This window comes from Panthera onca, chromosome B2 (genome assembly GCF_046562875.1).
Source record: "Panthera onca isolate mPanOnc1 chromosome B2, mPanOnc1 haplotype 2, whole genome shotgun sequence".
In the NCBI taxonomy this organism is placed as follows: Eukaryota; Metazoa; Chordata; class Mammalia; order Carnivora; family Felidae; genus Panthera; species Panthera onca.
Window position 1 is genome coordinate 38,522,580 of NC_138343.1, and position 22,337 is coordinate 38,544,916.

General features: G+C 52.9%; 1 protein-coding gene and 1 pseudogene across 1 annotated transcript in view; one reads left to right on the forward strand and one right to left on the reverse strand.

The window, feature by feature from the left end:
- Positions 1-1,162: 1,162 nt before the first annotated feature.
- Positions 1,163-22,337, reverse strand: part of LRFN2 (leucine rich repeat and fibronectin type III domain containing 2) — a 183,442-nt gene continuing 162,267 nt past the window's right edge. The window contains exon 3 of the mRNA XM_060615422.3: positions 1,163-5,658. Coding sequence (XP_060471405.1) covers positions 4,680-5,658 — 979 coding nt within the window. The 3' untranslated portion in view covers positions 1,163-4,679. The remainder of the gene's footprint in view (positions 5,659-22,337) is intronic.
- LOC132668107 (U6 spliceosomal RNA) lies at positions 19,193-19,292 on the forward strand (annotated as a pseudogene).

Consider the following 22,337-nt stretch of genomic DNA (forward strand, 5'->3'; position numbering starts at 1 on the left):
CCCGGTTGGTGAGATCTAGCTCCGCATCGGGCTCTGTGCTGACATCTCGGAGCCTGCTTGGGATTCTCTCTCTCCCTCTTTCTCTGCCCCTCCCCTACTGGTGCATGGGCACATTCTCTCACTCTCAAAATAAACATTTTATTTTATTATTTTTTAATGTTTTATTTAGTTTTGAGAGAGAGAGAGAGAGAGCATGAACAAGGGAGGGACAGAAAGAGGGAGACATGGGATTGGAAGTGAGCTCTTTGCTGACAGCAGTGAGACTGATACAGGACTCGAACTCACAAACTGTGGGATCAGGACCTGAGCCGAAGTTGGATACTCAACTGGCTGAGCCACACTGGAGCCCCAATAAACAAACATTAAAAAAAAAGAATTTGGGGAAAGGGGGGTTGGACTATTGGTCAGAAAGCTTAAGAATTAGGTTGGGCTACCTCTTCTTTGCAAAAGATCAGAGAACTGAAGCTTTTCTCAATCAGGAAGAAGGATCTGGGTGGGTAAGCCATACTCCTGGTAGGGACTAAGAGTTTAGGAAGAAGAAGAGGTGGGAAGATGGGTGTGGTCATTGGAGTGAGCTGTTGTGAGGCTTTCTATCTTATGAGGATGAAGTTAACAGGCTTTCAGGGCAGAGGGGACTAGGTGAGACTGGAGGTAGAAGGTTATTAAGCAAGGGACCTCCTAGACCTCACCAGGGCAGGAGAAGGGGTGATCACAAGGATGATCTGAGCAAGACCTTCTGAAGCATGGGGGGATCTTCCTGGCCAGGGGAGGGAATGCATTACAGGCCAAGAAGGGCCAGAAAGGCCAGTGTGAATTCAGAGGAAACCACTTAACAAAGGGACCTTTGCCTGGAGTCAACATTCTGAGAATTTTACCAGACATGGAGGCCAAACCAATTGCTTCCAGATTAGGCGGTAAATCTGAGTACTTCCATCATTCTAAAATATAATCTATAATGGATTGAAGGGAGGAAGAGAGAACTGGTGAGGCAGTGCGATGATATGGGAAGAGCGAAGGCTTTTCAGCCAGACTTACTGTGTGACCTTGGGCAAGTTATTTAACCCCTCTGGGGCTCAGGCCCTTCATCTGTAAAATCAGCATAATAATATCTACTTTGGGAGGCTTCAGTAAGAAATGCCTGTCAAGTACCAACACAGTACCTGGAAACTGTAGGTGCTTAATAACTGTTAGTTTCCTTCCCCTCCCCAAAGCTGTGCTTGAAAGTCGATCATTATATGTCCAGTCGGACTGTCCAATATGGTGACCAGTACTAGTCACAGGTGGCCCTCAAGCACTTTACAAATGGCTAGTCTGAACTGAGATGTGTTCTGAGTGTAAAAAACATACTAGGTTTCCAAAACTTTGGTGGTGTGGTGCGGAACTAAACTTAAATGTCATATTTATAATTTTATAGTGATTACACGTTGAGATAATAATATTTGGGATATATTGGATTAGCTAAAATATGTTATGACAATTAATTTCACCTGTTTCTTTATACTTGCTTTAATGCAACTACTGGAAAATTTAAAATGACTGTGGATCACACTGTATTCCTATCTGACAGTGCTAATCTAGCCATTAGATGTAGCTAGGGTTGGGAAGCTGTGTTCCAGAAGTTTATTCGTTTTTATACTTTGAGTTTATGCTTTGGTTCCTTGTTCCAGTTTCCCAGGAAAAGACCCTTTTGAAAAAGTGTCATTCAGGGCTCAACCAAATGGGTGGAGGGACCTGTGCACCCCTGGTGGCTAAGTGTGGTGGTGGCCACAGTACAGGAAAAAGGAGGCAGGGCTGGTATTTGAGATACAGAGAGGTACCAGGTGGGACAGTCAGAATAGCTGCGGACGGACCATTCCTTCTTCGCCTGGAGCTTCACTCCAGATCCCTCTACCATTCTTTATTTCAGAAGGACGACCCCATTCTCTCTTATTTCAGAAGGCTCCCATCGTATACACGAACTTGGCAGGGAGCAGGCTCCCACCAGGCAGTAATAAACACAGGTGCAAGAGAAAATGTCACTTCAAAGCCACCTTCGGAAAACCGCAGTTTCCAGAGAAATGAACAGCAGACATTCACAGATATGAGAATGTTCTTTTTTTTCTCTCTCCCAAGAAGTGTGGTTGGTTTTGTTTTTTTAGACTGTACATTTTACTGTACATTTTTTTTAAGCAAAGAAAGTTGGCATTTATATTCTGACCACAGGGATGTTGCTTTCCAAAAGCCCCAGTCAGAAACATGACAAACAGAAGTGCAAGTACATATCATGTCACGACAGAGCTTGGGGTCACTGACAGGAGTAGACAGTTGGTTCCTCCTCTTCCGGTGTCCACCATTTTCCCTCTGGGTGTCTGAACCCAAAGGCAAAAAGACAGGTGGTATTTGGGCTCAATTCCTCAATGGCTACATTTAGAAAGACTGAAGGAGAAAGGTTCAGAGAGAAAAAGGAGAGAAGAAAAACTCGGGCAGGGGAAGAGGGAGGGAAGGAGAGATTTCCTTTCTAGTCACCCAATTTTGTGGTTGCCACCATGATGGGGGAAGACATGTGCTCTGGCCCCGGGACTGGCCTGGAAAATTAACTTGTGTCGGGAAGAGACTGGCCTGGTCTGTTAATGACTTTGTCAGGACCAGAAAGGGACTGGGGAAGGCAGAGAGTCACAGGAAGGACAAGTATGAAGACAGGAGAGTAGAAGGGAGGAGAGAGGAGGCAGGAGGGATCTGGGTCAGTGGAGAAGGACAAAGACAAGGGATTTGGAGGCTCCCGGGCTGGAGCCAGAAGGCAATCCTGCATAGACAGTTCCCCACCAGCTCCTTGTGTGTTCCAGGTGGGTTTGGGGGCCGCCAGCTCAGCTCCGGGTCTGAGCCTATTAGAACCCTTCAGCAGAAGGGGACTCACCTGGATGTTGTATGTGGTGTGGTTGGCAAGTGGAAGAAGGGAGAAGAACAAAAGAGAGGCTAAAGATCAATGGCAGAGACTCAGAAGAGCAAAGGATGGGTTGGGGAGACCGAGGGAGAGGTAGTATGTTGGCAATGAGGAGAGACCTGAAAGATGGAGAGCAAGAGAGACAGAGATGTAGGAGAAAGACCTCGAGATGCTTCTCATGCAGTATCTCCATGGCCATATGTCCTCTGCCCCCTCTTGACATGGTCTGGGGTGTGAAGGTTAATGCCCCTTGTGGAAAGGAGCCCATGTACCCTTCCCATCGCCATATGTCATTTCCACAGATGGATCCTCCTCAAGGATGTCATCCAGGAAAGGCGTCCCCCCATGTGCCACCCTGAGCCACCTTCCTCAAGGACAGACAAGGGATGGACTCTGGACACAGAAATGCCCGAGCCAGGGTGTAGACAGCATAATGAATCCCAAACACCACCCCAGGAAGTGGCCTGACTTGGTCACTAACTCACTGTGTGACCTTGGGCAAGTCCTTTATGCTCTGGGGGAAAGGGAGAGAGGGCTAAGGATGAGATGTTTGCAAACACCTCTTCAAACTTCAAAACCCTACCATCCTAAAAAGATTCAGATTCTCCCCCTCCAAAACCTCTAGAAGACTTCCTCTGTGTCCAGGAGGAAGCATAGCGACGCTCTACCAGCTTGTGCTGTTGGTACTGCTGATCTGGAAACCATAACATCTAGAGGCATGGAAGAGTTCATTTGTCCTTAGAACTTAAAGGGAATCCCAAGAGCTGGTACAATCCAGTATTTTGCGAATTAAGAGACTGAGGTCCAAAGAGAAAAAGGGTCTTGCCCAGTATGATCAGCTGGTTCTCCGGTGGTGGCTCCAGAACCCGAATGGAGAGCACTGGACTCCAAGTCCAATGCTCCTTTGGCCATCCCACTCTGCTTTCCTCAGAAACCCTCTTGGCCTGTCACAGGCTCATGGGGACTTTCTGTCCCAGCTTCCCCTGAAAGAGGTAAAAATCCTAAAGCAATTCCAAAGGTTAACATCCTTTATGCCCTTAGGTCTCATAAAGCCCTTCTCCCTTTCCCACACATAAATCCTGGAAGTTAACCTTCTGGCTTAAGCTGATGTGATGGCTGTGGGGCATCATGTTTAGCAGAGGAAGCTGGGTCAGGCATGGCGGTGGGGGCCCATCCCTCCCCAGTGCTCTGGTGGTTGGGAATAACGAGGAGCCTGGGCAGGGGATGCCCTAGTCTTCCTTCCAAACAAGTGTGGGACCAGAATCGCTCCCTTCTCTTGTCAACTGACAGTAGATAATCTCCCACTACCGGGGCTGCTGGGAACCCGCTCTCGCACGAAGAGTAAATTCTCCGTGATCTGTGTGAATGAAGAGGAGGAGTCTGGGAAGTGGGAAAAATAAGTTGAGGAATAAAAACAACACTGGAGCCATAAGCAATCCAAAGCCGCTTGCTTACACGCTACATTCGTGATTAGAAAGGAGGGAGTCCGCCTTTCCAAACACTCAGGGCTCAGTCCGACATTTTAGCGATCGAGTCCGCTTTCCCTGAGCACACCCCGGCTGGGTGGGTGGGGGGGGGGGACAGGCCTGGAAGGGGGTGTGGGTGGTGGTGGGGGCGTTGACAGGGAGACGAGACTGTCCCTGGATGTAAACATCACCATGGAAACTCCACAAAGACTTGCCAGTATAGATTCTTTCCCCTTTATCCACCCTGCAAGGGTGAGAGGAGGAGCCCCCCCTCCACCTCCCGCCCTACGGGCCTACACCGTGCTCTCCATCACCCACTCGGAGCTGCCAAATGTTCCCCGGGCCCCCACCAGGTCACTCTCCTCAAAGGGCAAGAGCATGCCATTGACAGAGAGGCTGCGCTTTGTCCAGATGTTCGAGACCCTCCGAGGGGGGCTGTAGCCACCCGGGGCGACCCCTCCGGCTGCCGCAGCCGCAGCGGCAAAGTCCCCCATGTCGAAGGAGTGGCTGCGCTTAGCCTTGCCCTCCAGGGGCAAGGGGAGCAGGCTCCTGGCCCGGGCCGCAGGCGGCCCCAGCAGCGGCTCTCGGTCCGAGTGGTGGCCCCTGGCCGATGTCCCAGACCCTCTCCCGCCCGGAGTCCTGGAGTCCAGCAGCTCCTCCTTTCTCTGACTCTTGAGGTCCAGGGAGGCAAAGGCCCCCATCAGGCGGTCAAGGTTGGGCTTGGGGCGGGGAGCAGGCGGGGGGAGCCTCCAGGGGCCCCGTCCCAACCCTGCGGCCTCCCCGCTGCCCAGGGAGCTGGAGGAAGAGGAGTCGCTGCCTCGGGCCAGGCTGGCACTGAAGTGCACGAGCTCATTGCGCACCACCACCTTGGGCGGCCCTGGCACGGGCGCCCCGCTGGGCGCGCTGGCCAGAGGGGGCGGCGGGGCCCCGTTGGTCTGCGAGTGCACGTTGCTGACCGCGGCAGCTGCCAGCTTGCCTGGGGCCTCCTGGTTGCAGACCTTGTAGCGCACCATGAGGATGACGATGAAGACCAGGAGTGTGGCCACGATGATGCCGCCGATGACCAGGATCATGGTGCCACCCAGGATCTGGCTGTGCATCGACTGGCACTGTGGGTAGTCAGCCTTGGTGAAGAACTGGGCGCAGCCCACGATGTTGGTGGCTGTGAGCGTCGTGGCCGTGTCGTCCCACATGGCCAGCACGCACAGGTCATAGCCGGTTCCTGACACCAGGTTGTTGACCACGAAGGCCTTGTTGGAGGCTGGGATCATCCTGGGGTGGGTGGACGCAGAGGGGGAGGACGGTGAGGGTCGGCAGAGGCGGTAATAGAGAGTGACGAGGACAGGAGAGGCAGGGAGAGGGAGAGACAGACACAGGGACACAGAGGGAATGAGGTGGAGCAGAGGAGAGAGGGACAGGTGAAGAGACAGGAAAAGGAAGGGAGGGCAGGTGACAGGAAGTTGACAGGAAGTGGTGAAGGAGTCCGAGAGGTGGGAGGTGAGGGGTGCAGATAAGGAGCCAGAGAGGGACGGGGGGGGGGGGATGAAAAAGGCAGTGACAGAGTTTCGGGGGTAGAGGGGTCAGCGAGAGGTGCACACGCAGACCAGGTGTAGAAATACAAAGGCCAGGGGTGTGGAGGGTGGTTAAGAGATGGAGGTACAGAGAAGAAGGGGGACGCCTCGGGGAAAGAGATGGGAGAGGAAACACGGGAGGGGCAGAGGGAGAGACACAGAGAGGCAGAGAGGTTAAAGGCTGCAGAAGCAGAGACTAAACCAAGGGAGCCCCCTCCCCCAGCCTGACTCCATGGTTCCCTCAGACTCTGGGAGGTGGTGGGCGCCAGGCCCACCCTGGCCCTGCTCGAGTCCCCCGGGGACTCTACCCCTTTTTGTGTCCTGGAGATTCATCCACACGACTGACCGGAGCCCCTCCTTGGGCCTGCGCTGTGCAGGGAGAATGCTTGCTGCTGCAAACGGGCTAGAAAGGGTCTAAGCAGAAGAGAACTGGAAGCGGGGCAAGGGTGTTGACAGAGGTGAGGGGCACCACACGACGTTGAAGATGGGAGGGCGATTCTGCTTCCCAGAGAGAAGGGATGATTCCTCCGTCATGGGCATAGCGGGCCAGCCTCATCCAGAGAGGCCTGGAAAGAGATTCTCTGCTTGGGGAGGCCTGGACTGGTCCCTCGGCTCTGGGAGGCTCTGGTGGGGCAGCAGTGTCCCATGCTGGGGCCCGTCCACTCTCCTGGGCCTCTCCCGCCTGGCCCCTCCGGCAGCCTGGAGGTAAACCTTGATCTCTAAGGCCCTGTCTGGGTATCAGGCCTTGTGACATCTCGGGAGACCATGCCTGTGTCACCCCATAAACACTCCTGCAGAGAGATTCACCTCAGCCTGGAGGGGCCACGTCCCTCTCTGCCTTTCCCACCGCCCCTCCTCCCAAAGGGCCCTCTGTTCTCCAGTCCCCTACTACTCAAGGGCTCCATCAGCACCCATCAACCCCTCAAACCAGAGCCAGGCAGCTTAATTGAGATCTCAAATATGAAATACCGGAGCCTGAAAACTTCCACCAGGGAACTCAGCGTGCAGGATCGGAGCTGACAGGCATTTATTGACATCCCGTCAGTGGGCAGCCCCAGAGGCTGTTGCCTCCCTCCTCATTCTCCCAGCCTGCTCTGCTGATGGGGAAGCCACAGGGGAGGAAACTTTGTCCCCAGCCCCGCCCCTGGCCCATAGCTATAAGAGGTAGGGTGGTGGGGCTGGGGCTGGGGCTGCGGGGGGGGGGGGGGGGAGAGGAGGGGGACGGGACAGGGGGGAGGGGGAGTTGCACAATTGCCAGGCCTACAGGCCAGCCCCTTGGGTCTATCTGTTTCACCTGGGCATCACGGCAACCCTGTGAGGATAGGGACTGGTGCTGTCATGACAGAGGAGGAATGGCCAAGACTCAGAGAGGTGAAGTGACTGGCCTGAAGTCACACAGCTAGGACTGCTAGGAGGGGCCACTGGCCTTTAACGCTAGTTTCTAGGCCCATAGTCTGGGTTTGCTCCTTACCATGTGATAAACATGGGGGCATTTTTCCTCATCTCACTGAAAAGCCCGCCCCAGCCTGTGGCTTGTCAGCCACCCCTTCCTTGGAACAGCGCCCAGAACACCACCGGGGCTCACACTCCTCCTCCAATAGGATCTCTGGTCTGCTGGGCCACCCACTGGGCAGAGCCCAAGGAGTCCTATGTGACCAGGGCCCCACAGGCCCCACTTCGCTTCCCCTCCAAGCTAATGATGTAAGTTGGAGAGGCAGGAGCTGTATACACCCAGAACACAGATGACAGTAAGAGCCAACACTACGTGTCAACTGTAGGCCAGGCCCTATTTTCTGTCTATTAACTCCCTTAGTCCTACAGCAACTCTCCAAGGTGGCCACTCTCGCGATACTTACTCTGCAGACAGGAAGGAAGAGGTGCTGAGGTAAGAGGCAAACATATACAGCTAGCATTTGGCTCCAAATTCACGCCACCCAGCACCTTGCTGGGACATGAGTAATGTAAGAGCATGTCCATTCGAGGAGGGGATGGCCCAGCTCGTTTACTGAACACCTGTTGTGTGACAGGGTTTCCACATTCAGTATGGCATTCAACCTTTGCAACGATCCCAGGACATGGGGGATGGACCATGAGCCCAGAAATCCTATCGGAGTTTGGCTGTCTCCTCCTGGAAAGCAGACTACCACTACTGCTGATTAATAATAAAGAAAAAGAGGAGTTAACACCGAGGGCTGGCTTACTATGTGCCAGGCACTGTTCTGAGATCTTTAAGGGGATTAATACTCATAATAACAATTGTCATCTCCATTAGACAGACAAGAACCAGAGGCACAGAAAGGTTAAGCTGCCTCCCCAAGGGCACCCAGCTAGTAACTGACAGTGCTGGGATCTGAACCAGGCAGTTGGGCCTCAGGGCCCCCACTCCTGACTACTGAGCCATCCTGCCTCTCAGACACTGCCCTATTTTCCTGAGGCCTCAGGGCAACTTTGTTTGGGCAGGACCCTGCCTGGCCTCTCCCCACCACCCCCCAGTCCCTGCTTCCCAAATCAGGCAAGATCAGAAGGTGATGAGGCCCCAAAGGGCTGTGTTGTTGACAGAGGTGCGATAGGGCAAGGCAGATCCTTGGCACCAGGGATGAGGGGTTGGGCTGGAAAAGCTTTGGACCTTAACTGGCCTGTCAGCAACAAGGTGGAGGAAAGGGACTACCTTCCAGGATTAAGAGCAGGGAAGCAGCTCCTGGTTCCTGTGTGTGTGTGTGTGTGTGTGTGTGTGTGTGTCTACTTACAGGAGAGCCAGAGCCAGCTGGCTCCAAATAGCCTTGGCAGTCAAGTCTGCCTTTGCCAAAAAAACGGTAATTGCCGAACACTAACCTTGTGCCTGGAAGTCTGCGCACATTATCTCACTTAACCCTCCTGACAGCCCCCGGAGGGAGTCATTATCATCATTCCCAATTTAGGGAAGGGGGACGTTAAGCAGTTGTCGCTTCCCCTCCCTCGGGGGAGTGGTGGAGCTGAGGCCAGATCTGGATCCTCGGGGACTCAGAGCCCACACTTCTAAGCAAGACTGCTTCCCACCCCAGGCAGTCAGGGAGATGAACTGCGCGAGAAAGTCATGTGAAATGGGCACTATTCAAACTCTAGTGACAGAACTGAACTCATCTCTGGCCCGGGTGGCCCTGTCTACCTGCTCATGCCCCACAACACAATCAACTGCTGATCTTCCCGGTGAGAGGTGGAGAGCCTGGGTCCCCCTTCACTACTGTCCATGCCCCACGGGCACTGTGGTGACAGGTTCTCCTTCTGGACTTCTCCCTGCCTTCCCTCTCCACACACACACTTTTGCTTAGGTCCTACCGTCTCTGGTGTGCCTGAATGCAGCAGCCTCCAAACGGCCTCCCTGCCTCCACCCGTGCTCCCTTAAAGTCCATGCTCAGCACCGCCATTCCCAGAGTGCTCCATCTGAAACAACTCTGGCCATGCCCCTTGCCCACTGAAACATTCTTCAAGGGCTGCCCATGACCTACAAGAGACAGGCCAAGCTCCCGAGCTGGGCTCCCAAACCGGACTGCCCATCACACTCTTGTCCTTCCATTCACACACCCTCTGACTCTGCCCACGGTCTTTAGGAAAACACCTCGGAATCAGCTGGGTTCTTTAGGGGTAGAAGGCACACACACAAAGGGATATGTTACAAGGACCTCATTACAAAGGGGTAGATTTGGGGATGGGGGACCGCAAGGGAACATGTCATAACCCAGGGTTGATAGCAGCCAAGCTGTTGATCTAGCCCTGAGCATATCAAGGGGAGGTCACCAGATCCAGGAAGGAGAAAGACCCATGCAGGCCAAGCAGAGCTACTCTGTGTGTGGCCCACAGGTCCACGAACAGAGAGTACAGAAATTCAGAGTAAGCATTATGAAAGTTTTCTAGCAATTTGGCATCGGCGTGACATCCCAGTGCATGATCATTTTTTGTGATAACTTATTTCCATTACATTCTTATAAAAGCATTGGTCTCCAACAGATTGGGAAACAGCGCAAATCCCTCACTATGACTAGCTTGAGAGGGACTGATCCAGAGTAGGGATTCTCAGCCTCGGCCCTGATGACACTTTGGGCCGAAAATTCTTTGTTGTTGGGGCTGTCGCGGGCACTGTAGGATGATTGCAGCATCCCTGGCCTCTACTGACTGGACATGAGTAGCATCTCCAGTTGTGATGACCAAAGATGTCTCCACACATTGCCAGATGTCCTCTGGGGCCAACACACTGGAATAGAAAATTTGGTTGAGGGACAGAGGCAGCCAGGGGCAACCTTACAGCGCGGGGACTGGCCAAATAAGTATCCTCCTCTCCTCCCTCCTCCCCACCTTCTGCTGTTGCTCTCTTTGGCTGACCCCAACCAAAAGCTGGGGCTCGTGGCTGCACACTGGTCAGCCTTCCAGGGCACACAGCAGTATAGAAGAGGGGATCTGGAGAGGCCACGCAGTATATCTGGCACAGCCATCAGGTCACAGCCCTCCTTGCAAAAGACACATGCTGAAATCCTCATAGGTTTCTCTCCATCACGGAAACCAGCGACATCTCTGTTAGCAGAAAACATGAATTGCTATTTTAAGTTAAGTTGCCCCAACACATTAAATGTAACTAAGCTCGCGTGTTCTAAAGCACAATTTAAGGCTGCAACCCCAAGCACTTACCCGGGAAAAACAAAACAGGAGTACGTGGCTGCTCCTGGGTTGTTTTTCTTTTTCCCTATTAATATTCGTTTGGCATTTGTTCATTCAGCTTCATACTGCCAGACATATCTATAGCTGTTGTCTACAGCTGATGCCGGAGGCTTAGGAGGGAATCATAGGAGCATGCCGGTTATCCCACTATTTGCTGTCAGGTCTGTCTTCCTTTCACCTGTCCCCACTCTGTGTGGCAAGGAACTACATTTCCCAGGCTCCCTTGCCTGTTCCCAGGCTCCTTGGCCCGGGGCTTCCAGGAGCAGTTGGCCAATGGGGGCACTGGAAGGAGGGTGGGAGGAACAGGAGACGCCAGCTGTTTCTTCCTCTTTTTCTGCCTCTGGTGGTGGTTTCCCATCAGTTCCTGAGCCCGCTCTGTGATCCCAGCTCCTGGGGTTCTGGTTCATGCCAGATAGATTTGGATCTCAGGTTCTGGTCATTCCGTCTCCAGTGCTTCCCACCACTGGGTGGGGGTGGATGGGTGGTAGTAGCTGTAGCCAATCCCTGGGTGCCTCACTGTGCCCTGTTGTTGACACCCCTCCCCAGCAATTCCAACCCCTGTGTAGCCCAACCCCTGTGTAGCCCAACCCCTGTACTGAATTCCCTCTTAGATCTAAAGCGAGCTTTATTCTTCTCAATAAATCCTGACTGAATCCTATGTGGCACAGGAGGTAACCTTTCCATGACGAGAATGTTCTGCCTGTTATCATTTTCCCCTTTCACTTTGGGAAAAGACCATCATGGCTTCCTGCCGGAGGCAGCACATCTTGGCCTAACCTCGTGGAAACTCCAGCTTCGGGAAGCACTGTGCCACTTTCTCTGAGTGACTCCCCACTCCCCACATAAGCCGCCTTGACCCCTTTGCATCTAGCGGCCCCTCTTCCTGGAAATCACCTATCTTTCTCCACCTGGTGACCACGGCCCTTGAGGCCTGACCCAGACGTCATGTCTGCCCCCCCTCCCCCACCGAGAGCTGCCCCTGCCCTCCTCTCCCAGCACCCTCCCTGCATTCCTCCCTTAGAGCTCTTCTCTGGCTCCCTGGAGGCCAGGAGCCACGTCTTATGTCTTACTCACTTCTATCCCCACTGTCAATCATGGTGTCTGGCCCAGAGTCACTGCTGAGTAAATATTTACCCTACAGTTGAGTGAATGAAAGAGCGCTATGTTAAATGTTAAGGTCTAGACAAATGCGAGCGAATCTTATTTAAATATGACGGCTGGCTAATGGTGACTCTCAGACACCGGCTGGTCCTGCGGAGGTCTTTCCAGAGAGGCATTTTTCTATAGCCTTGAGGCTCACCGCGTGGCCTCCTGGCAACCTTTAGGGATGTGTATGGGTGTGTCAGTGTGGGCACGTGTGTGCATGTGTGAAACAAAGTGTGTAGAACACGTCTGTGTGTCTCAGTGCCATCTGAGAGCTGAGTGTGTGTGTGTGTGTGTGTGTGTGTGTGTGTGTGTGTGTGTGTAGGTGTTCACATATATATAGTACGTAAGGGTTCTGGTCCCAGGCAATGTTAGTCACTGCTCTGCCCCTCTGCGGCCCAGGCCTCACCCCCTTCAGACACTCTTGCATGTCCCTGACACTTCTGAGGTGACTCCCGTATGACCTCTCCCAGAGTTACTTGCAGACCAGGCCTGCTCTTTCCTAACTGCTCCCGTTAAAGGCACTGGGGGCATCCGGGAACAAATGGGAGACACGCTGAGTCTCTGCCTGGGTCTCAGCGCAAAGCCTGTGAGCTGACTACCAGACCTACTCCCTCCTCCCTGGGCTCGCTCTGGACCACATTCCCCCGTCTCCCTTGCAGTTAGGGGATTCCAAGTGGTACATTCTGGCAAACAGGATGTGTTCCCCACCCCGAACCAGGCTTTAAACGAGAGGGACTGCCTGCCCCGCGCTCTCTTTCCTTTCTGCGGCCAGACTCGAGGTGTGGTGACCCGACCAGGCAGGTGACAGCAAGGCCCGAGGGGTGGTGGAAGCCGCTGCCCGCATCTCCAGGTGAAGAAGGCCTCCTGACTAACCCGGTTTACCGCCCTGGACTCTCAGGAGAGTGAGACATCAACTTTGATTGCGTTTGAGGCTTTCTGTGTTTGCAGCCATTTGCGGCAACCTTAGGCTCTCCTGACTAGTGCAGGCTCTGCAGATGGGACAGGGAGGGCCTGGGGGGCTTGCTACCCGCGTACATGGGTGACGGCCCAGAGGGCTGAGTGTGTATGTGTGGAAGAGGAAGACACTGGTGCTGGTATCGACGCAAGAAACACAATCTCTGCTTTCTTGGAGTTGTCAGCAAATGCACCTCTTTTTATCTCCAGCCCCCAGCCCCTCAGCTCCCCCAGCACCACTTTTTTGCAGGTGCATGTCCCCTTGTCCGTGATGCACCACGGCTGCCCGCTGAGCCCCAGCACTAATTTGGAGAAGCCACGTCAAGCTGCCTTACTCCACTTCCCCGGCTCTGCACCCTCATTACCCGGCTCTTCAGAGAAGCGCCAGCCTGCCAACCTCTCTGGCCGGCTGCGAGATCTCGGGGCACATGAAAGAGCCTCATTAAACCGAGGCAAGCATCCCCGCTCCCCAGCCTCTCCTTCTTTCCGCAAGCCCCCAAAGGGGCCTGTTTGCATCCTGCACAAACCGCAAGGTGGAAAGGAGACCGGGCTGCTTCTATCCTGCATACAACTTACGGAGTACCTACCACGTGCTGGGCACTTGACAGGCACGGTCTCTTTGCTTCCGTGCACGGGCGCTCTCAGTGGGAATAATTATCCCCATGTTACAGACGAAGAGACTGAGGCTCAGGCATACGGGTCACCTGCTCAAGTGCACACTGCCGGAAAATGGCTGAGCCAGTGCTGTAAGCCCGGGTCGTCAGACCGTGGAGCATGAGCCTCCCTATACTGAATTACCTTGAACTGAACTGTGCAGAATCCGACTTTGGCAGGAAGTGAGTCTTAAGAGTCAGGCTAACTGACAGCAATAATAAAAAAAAAATCGTGTATTGCTACCACGACAGCTTATATTTATTGAACACTTGCCGTATGTCAAACACTGTTCTGAGTATGCTACATATATTAACTGATTTAATTCTAATGGCAACTCTGGGAGGGAGGTGTACTATTATCCTCCATGTACAGATAAATAAATTGAAGTGCAGAGAAGTGACTTGCCCCAGGTCTCACAGAGGGAACATGTGCACCTAACCAAGGCTTGAACTCAGCGCTCTCACATTACTTCATGATAGTAATGCTCATGATAGCCCTGAGAAGTTCCTTTCACAATTATGCTCCCATTTTAGAGAAGGTAACTGAATTGCCCCGAGGTTGCACAGCTAATTACAGGTGGAGGTGGGATTTCAGGGAGGGATGAGGGTTGTCTGGCTGCTTCCTTATGCTCCTGTAAGGTCTGAAGACTGTGAGGGAGCCATGTGGGTATCTGTGGGCAGTTTCCTCACAGAGGGAGCTGCCAGTACAAAGGCCCTGAGGCAGGAACAGTGAGGAAGCTGGCATGGCTGTAATAGAGTGGTGGGAGGGAAGAGTGACAGGAAATAGGGTCATCAAAGTAGTAGCCAGGAGCGAGGTTCTGGAAGGCTCGCAAATACGTTCAGTGCTGTGTTCCAATCCTGAGTGTTGGCTGAGTGCCAGGGTCGAGAAGGATTCTGAGGCTGTGTTCAAATTCCGTGGGACAGAGTGGCATGGGGCAGGAAGGATCTGTGTCTCAGATTTGTTGTTTCTGGTCTAGATCAGAGAATAGTTACAGAGAATTTACTGGAAGTACCGATGCAAGTGGTGGCCACCCTTCTTCTGGTGTCTCATGCCAGACGCCGGTCTTCCCTAAATGCCTGGCCCTGAGTGATAGCAGGGGAAGGCACAAGGCCGCTCTTTAGAATGGGATTATCATGGAGCTGGCGTGACTGGGTGAGGGCTCCAAGAATCAGAAGCCTCTTACCAACTTCTGACAAGGGCCAGGGGCCAGGGACCAGGCTCTGTCTCTGCCTTTCTGCCTTTGCCACTGCTGAGAACACAGGCCCCCCACCCCCTCCGGGTGCCCTGAGGGCCTCCACAAGTAAAGAAGCCACATTCAAGATTACTGAGATTCTGAGGCAAAGGCCCCCCCGCTACCCATTCCCACCACCCTTGGGAGAGCAGGCAGGGTTGGGGATCAAAGACTTGTTTATTTGGCCTCTGGGTGAACTCTCTGGCTCTCCTCCCCCTGCGTCTTCTGAGACAGCAGCCAGAGGATCTTGTTACAAGCCAGTCAGATCAAGTCCTTCCTCTGCTCAATGCCCTCAGTGAGGCCTGTCTCATGTGTCAAAGTCCTGGCATGGCCCACAGGTCCCATGTGATCTGCACGTCTCCTCTCTTATTTCCTCTCTTCCTACTCACCCTGATCACTCTGCACCAGGGCCTGGCCTCCCTGCTATTCCTCAAACCTGCCAAAGGTGCTCCTGCCTCAGGGCCTTTGCACTGGCCATTGACCTTACCTCAGTGCTCTTCCACCAGGTGTCCATATGCCCACTACCTCACCTCCTTCAATTCTGCTCCAATGTTACCTTCTCTGATCACCCATTTAACACCACAGGCTCTCCCTCGCCTCTATCTTGGGTCCCCCATGCCCCTTACTCTGCTCCATTTTTACCCCAGTCCACTTTTATTGCCTGAGAGAAAGATGTTGTCATTGGCTTACTTACTATGCTTACTATTTTTTAATGTTCATTTATTTTGAGAGACAGAGAAAGCACGCATCAGTGGGGGAGGGGCAGAGAGAGAGAGAGAGAGAGAGAGACAGAGAATCCCAAGCAGGCTCCACACTGTCAGTGCAGAGCCCAATGTGGGGCTCGAACTCACAAACCATGAAATCATGACCTGAGCTGAAATCAAGAGTCATATACCTAACCAGCTGAGTCACCCAGGCACCCCTTCCTACGCTTCCTCTTAATTATCTTTTCTTTCTTTCCAGTAGAATCCCAGCTCTCCTTCTGGAGACCAGGGTTTTTTGTTTTTTTTTTTTCTGCCTCTTTTGTTCACTGATATTTCCCCAGCCTTTAGAACAACACTTGGCACAAAGTCAGCCCTTAAAAACATTTGTTGGGCAGGTGAAGGAAATGCATGTTCTATATTTGCACCACCAAAGAGTAGCTACATGTGGCTATTTAAATGTAACTTCAAATTAGTTAAAATGGAATCAGACAAAAAATTCAGGTCCCCAGTCACGCTAGTCACATGTGGCTAGAGGCTGCCACACCGGACAGGGCAGTAGGATGCTGCTCTTCCAGAGCATGCTGGACAGCTTTGTTATGTGCTCCAGCAGGAGACAGGTGCTTTCCTGCGTGAGCCCTGCACCCCAAACGGATGGGGCCAGCCCAGGGAACGCTGTCCGGTTCAGAGGACACTCCTAAAGGTTTCAATAGAATGCCTGTGTTTCTCTTTCTCCCCACAAGCTCTCTCGGTGACTTTGGAAAGCTTCATCCCTTCTTTCTGGTTTTTCCAGCTTTTCTTGACTCCTCTGACCTCAGGGTTTACTGGGATCCTTCTGGGGTTTCCCTGGGCCGGGCTCAAGCTCGTGTGCTCCCAGAGTGCTCTCTTTGCCTTGCCAAACTGAAGTTTGAGGCCCCCCCCCCCCTCTGGTCCTCTGTTTCTACATCGTTGTTTCTGTTTTTCCACTTTCTGCCTGTTAGTTACAGTTCTGTTGCATAAGTCTCTTAAGAAAAATCCCTGATAAATCCAATCCCGACGATAGATGTCACCCCTCCCAGGAATACCTACCATTAGAAAGAAAGAGAAGCTTCAGAGGCAGCCGAGGGCAGTGGTGATGAGCAGACCCTGGAGCCAGCCTGCTGGGTTCAAATGCTGGCTCGGCCGTTTCCCAGCTGTAATAACCTACCGTGGGCAATTTCTTAACCTGCCTGTGCCTTAGTTTCCTAAAAATACCCCATTTCTGTAAAATGGGGCATTTATAAGCTCTGCTTTATAGGGTTGCTATAAGGTTTAACGAGTCATGATTCACAAAGAACCTAGGTCGGTGTCTGGCACAGAGTAAGCTCCTCTTGAGGGATTGTTATATAAAGGAGTTGGTGATGCTGAACCAAAAGAAACGTATCTCTGACGGTGGAAATGCAGGCCTCGGGGATTTGTGCTTAACAAACCTCACACAAGCTAGAAAGCTGAAGACCTGGGGTGTGCCTGGGTCCTGGCTGGGTCAGTAGGGAGGCATCGTGCCTGCAACACTCACTGCAGGACATGTGCCCCCACCCACCACGTGACTCCAAGAGTGTTTTCCAGAAGACAGGTGGTGACCAGTGTTAGTTAAACCCTGGCTGAGTGATTGCAGAGATGGCTGGAAATCAGGCCAAAGTGAGCCAAGCTCCAGCAGGCTGCCTCTTCGCTCCCCTCCCCAGAGGAAGGGCTTACCTGGTGACAGGTGAGGGTCTGACCCGGGGGAGACCCTTCCTTTGCTCTCTGACTCGGGAAGTGTGGCAGATCTGGCTGCCTGTCAGGGTATGGGAAATCACCAGGCCCCGGGTTTGGCTGAGACTATAGTGTCACTGGGGGAGGCTGGCCCCGCTCCATGGTGCTCTTCCTCTTGGAGGGGTTAAAGTGCTGATACTGGGTCATCAGGGTTCAAAGCCAAGCACCATCACTTACCGACTGTGTGACCTTGGGCAAGCTGCTCAACCTCTCCGTAAAGAGGGAGGTTTACAGTTCAACAGGGTTGCTATGAGGACTAAAGAGTCAGCACCTGTGCTCTGACCAGTTCCGGGTCCATAGCTAGCACTCAGCGTATGCTAGTTGGTACCTGAGGAGTCATCTGGTCTCAATGGGGACGGAGAAATCAAGTTCCGGCCAGCTAGGCAGCATGCAGCCCAGCTCAGAGGCAGCCATCTGAGACCTGATGGTCTGTCTCCGTGTGGCCGCTGGCCCAGCTTGGTGACTCACCCACGTCTGCTGGTCTTTCCAGCCTCCCCTGCCATCTCCACACACAGACCTCAGGAGCGCTGCTGGAGAGGGGCATGGGTCCCTCTGCAACAGACTGTTCTGGCTATCAGCACTGTGCTCGCCACTCCGCAGGGGCAGGCCAGGCAGCCCCTCCAGCTTCTCACAACCCTGAGTGGAGGAGAGTCCTGGCCCACGTTGGGCCTTCTTCTTATGGGCCCCAAGCCACCCGCCTGGGAACACTCAGAACAAGGTGTTATTTATTTATTTTGTGTGGACACATCAGTGCTCCTCAAACTGGGCTTTGCTCTCCCATCCCACGTTGAGCTTTTTGCCTCTGCAGAATTAACATTCCCATTCCTTCCAATTTCCTCAGGGCCCCGGGTTCCACGTACAACCCGGCTGCTCCCTTCCAGTAGCATGCCAGGGTGGGTTTGGCCCTTCTCTCTGGGGCGGTCTGAGCACAGAGAACAGAGTCAGACCCCACCTTCCCCCAATGGGACATCCTACTTCTCTTGAGCCTCTTCCCATTCCCACCCAAGATTGCATCAGAGTTTCTGGAAGCTGCATCCCATCCGTGGCTCCGCACGGTCAATGGAAACGTTCTGTGATTTCCCCCAGGCTGCTATTAAGTCATGTTGTTCCATTCTGTTCCCTGGAAGCAGTGTTTCTACGATTGCAGACTTGTTTCTACCACCGCAGCTGACCCAGCAAGCTCTCCCGCCCGTGTCGGGCCTCTCTCTCTGGGTCTTTAATTTCTCTCCATCTCTCTTGATCCAGGTCTCTGTGGATGGGGAACTTCTCCCTGTATTTACTTGTCCTTCACTCCCAGCCCCCAAGGACTGGGTTGGCATGTCTCAGAGGAAAAAGCGTGGGTTTCGGAATCAGACAGAAATCTCTCTTTGAGGGCCGGTTCTGCCCCCAACCATGGGACTCCGGATCACTTTCTCCTTCCGAACCTCTTCGCTCATGTGTGAAATGAGGATAGCAGGACAACCTCCTGTGTGGGTATGAAAAATGAAATGCAGTGGAGATAAGCATGGCCGCCCCCTCCCAGGGCGGCTGGTTACCCCCGTGAAGATGACGATGATAGTTGCCTTTCATCTCCTTGAGGAGCTGAGAAAGCTTGCTCACTAACAATTCATCACTTACAGAAAAAATGCAGAAGGTGTCAGACCAATTACACCTCGCTGTAAACACAGGAGTGTTCAAACCGAAGATTCCCCACCAGCTGCGTCCAAAATGCACCGGAAAAGCTAACTGGCAGACCCAGGTCAGTGCCACCCAGTGATGTCCCTGATCAGACAGTTCCCCGCATTGTCAGATCCATAATTTCACGGTGGCACCACCCAGCGGCAAAGTCACCAGTGGCACCAGCCTTCTTAAAAATGTTATCACAGCGGGGCACCTGGGTGGCTCAGTTGGTTAAGCGTCCGACTTCAGCTCAGGTCATGATCTCCTGGTCTGTGGGTTCAAGCCCTGCCTTGGGCTCTGTGCTGACAGCTCAGAACCTGGAGCCTGCTTCAGATTCTGTGTCTCCCTCTCTGTCTCTGCCCTTCCCTTGCTCACGCTCTGTCTCTCTCTCTCTCTCAAAAATAAACATTTAAAAAATGTTATCACAGTACTTGCTTCAGCTGCATGTATACTAAAGTTGGAATGATACACAGATTAGTGAAGCCCTTGCACAAGGATGACGTGAAAATTCATGACGCATTCCATATTTTTCTGAAATTCTGCCACACGCTACACCGTAAGTGAACCTTGAGGACATTCCGCTCAGGGCAATAAGCCAGATACAAAAGGACCAAAATGGCACAATTCCACTTACACGAAGTTCTGAGAGTGGGGGGAGACAAGAAGTAGAAGGGTGGCTGGGGGGAAGGGAAAGGGGAGCTGGTGTTTGATGGATGCGGAGTTACGGTCCGGAATACGGAAAGTTGGGGGATGGGCGGTGGTAGCACAAGTGTGGATGCATTTCGTGCCACCGAACTGCACACTGAAAATGGCTAAAATAGTCAATTTCACGTTACGCATATTTTGGCGCAATAAAATCAGTGCCCCCCCCTTCCCCCCGCAAAATGCCATCACAAAGCAAATTCTGCCAGGAGGGTAGGAGGGAGGTTTTGTTTCGATGATGGTGCTGAAGTCAACGCTGACCCTTGATAGAAGAAATCAAGATGATGTGAAACCCTCAGTTATTTCATGGGTGAGTTTTGGGGTCCTGCCTTTCCCCCCAGTAATAATCCCCTCTCTGTGTCAGATGAGAAGCTCCCCGAGGAAGGGAACTGTATCAATCCCGAGGTCGAATCTGTGCTATGTGGAAGAAAGAAAGCTCACTGGCCATGCAATGTACGTACGCCTCTTCACAGCACATCTCCAAACTGCACTCGGTTTTCTTGCTTGCAAAATGGGTTAATAATAGCGATCGTACGGTATCTTTGTGAAAATTAAATACAATATTTGCTCAGTACCGTGTACAGTGCTTGGAATACGTGTGTGTAATAAAAATGCTCAGATTTGCCGTCTGAAGATCAGGTTCCATTTCTGGCTTCGCCGTCGGCTAGCTGAGCCATCGGGAACAAGGAGGTCTCGCTCCTGAGAATCTCCGCTTTCTTGTCTGTCACATGGGAAAGATACTACTGCAACTGGACTGTTGGGAAAACCTAGGAAGATGTGTCTCCTCGGACACAGCATGTTAAGCGGTAAGGTGGTCACGGATGTGAGGTGGTGTTTTTTATAACAGGGACACTCAGCACCGGTGCACGAATCAGTGATCTGGAGACTGTCTGGTGCTTCCTTAAGGGCTGCTCTGAGCTGCGTGCCTGGAAGCCGGACCCCACGACCAAGTGGCGTGCCAGACACCTGGCTGGCCAGGCATCATTCTCCTGCGGCCTCATCCTGCAGAGAGATGTCCTTTCCAGCCGGTGGACGGAGGGAGCCCGCTCAGCACTTCTCCCGGCTGTGTTTCTGCTGATCCTCCCCCGGACACCTCTGCCTCTCACAAGCAGGCTGGCCGGGAAGGAATTAAACAGGGGTAGGGAGAGAATGACCTCTGGAGTCAGATCTTGACGCAGTGCGGAGGCTACTCTGCGCAGCCGAGTGGGAGGCGGGGTGGGGGAACAGAGCTGTCCCCCGCCATCAAATAGCCTCAGGCCCAGACTGCATGGACAAGGCTCTAACCCTGGCTTTGCCATGGACTTGCTGTGGGGCCTTGGGCAAGGCACTTTTCTTCTCTGTGCTTCAATGTCCAATTCTGACATTCTAGAACTCTACAAGAATATCACCAGAAGAGGGTGACCGGAGCCATGTGGAGCAGGAGGAGGGCGGGTGGGGTACGGCCAGCAAAGAGGGGCGGGGAGCTCAGACACCGCGTTCCCAACCATGAGCGCACAGAGGATTTGGCCCGGGAGTGACCCGGACCGTGAGCTCGACTTCTGACTCCCAACGTACCGGCCGCCTAATCTTTACCCCTGTTACTTCACTTCCCAGAACTTCAGGCTTCTTGCTCATAAAGGCAGTTTGCAAATCTAATTTGCAGAGCCACATAAGGATTAGAAATAGTACATGCAAAACACTGGCATGCAATATGTACTCACTACATCATGTATAAATATAGTGAACACTTACCTACTTTGTCATGTCTATCATCTCTCCCTGTCTGTCTGTCTGTCTACTGATCTTTGGCTGCAGCAACATCTTTTTCATAGAGAACACTAACACCACCTAACCCATCTCCAGGCAGGAGCTCTTGTAGTGGCAGAAGGTGAACTGTCTGGGGGCACCGGTAGGTCATCTTGGGGGCCAAGGTCTCGGTGCTGAGAAGATGAACCTTACTGTGGAATTTATTCATTAGCCAGAAGCTCTCAGGTGAGGCCGGCCTGGTCTAGAGGTGCCCTGTCCTGGTTCTAACTGGGATTACCTAAAAGCAGCAGTATTTTTTTTTAAGTTTATTTATTTTGAGGAAGAGAGAGAGAGAGAGAGCACGAGCGAGTGGAGGAGGGGCAGAGAGAGAGAGAGAGAGAGAATTCCAAGCAGGCTCTGCACAATCAGTGCAGAGCCTGAGGCAGGGCTCAATCCCACCCATCGTGAGATCATGACCTGAGCCAAAATCAAGAGACGGATACCCAACCAACTGAGCCACCCAGGTGCCCCTAAAAGCAGCAGTATTATTACCTTCTCTGTCCCCACCCCTCCCCGGGCCTGGGACAGCAGCTCCTGTGCCGACAATGAGCACAGAACAGAGCCACTAAATGCACTTTGGTGTCCCTGCAGGATGGCCATGTGGGTCTGTAATCTCATATGGGAGTAATCACGTGAGTCAGTTGGGTGTGAGTACATCATAGACTTCCATCTGTAATTTTCTGGGAGTCTCTCCAGCACTGTTTGTTGGGGTGTACGTCCAGGAACTGGCTTGCCTTCCTCCCTCACCTGGTCCAGCTGTGGAGAGGCCAGGCTGGGCTGCTGATGGGGCAAGGCTGATGAGGACCCCTCCCGTCCTTCTTCCACAGACACAGGTAGGATGGAAAATGAAGCTCTGGGGAGCTCTGGGGGGAGGGGTAGCCGTGTAAGTGTGTGTCTGTTGGCCAGTGTGTGTGTGAGTGTGTGTCTACTGGCCAGTGTGGAAGCACCCTCAGTGTGTGAGCAGAGAGGAGAGGAGGGTGCTGGCATGAGCCTGTGAGCACATGTGAGCATTTATTTATTTATTTATTTTTGAGAAAGAGAGAGAGAAGGAGAGGGGCAGAGAGAGAGGGAGACACAGAATGCGAAGCA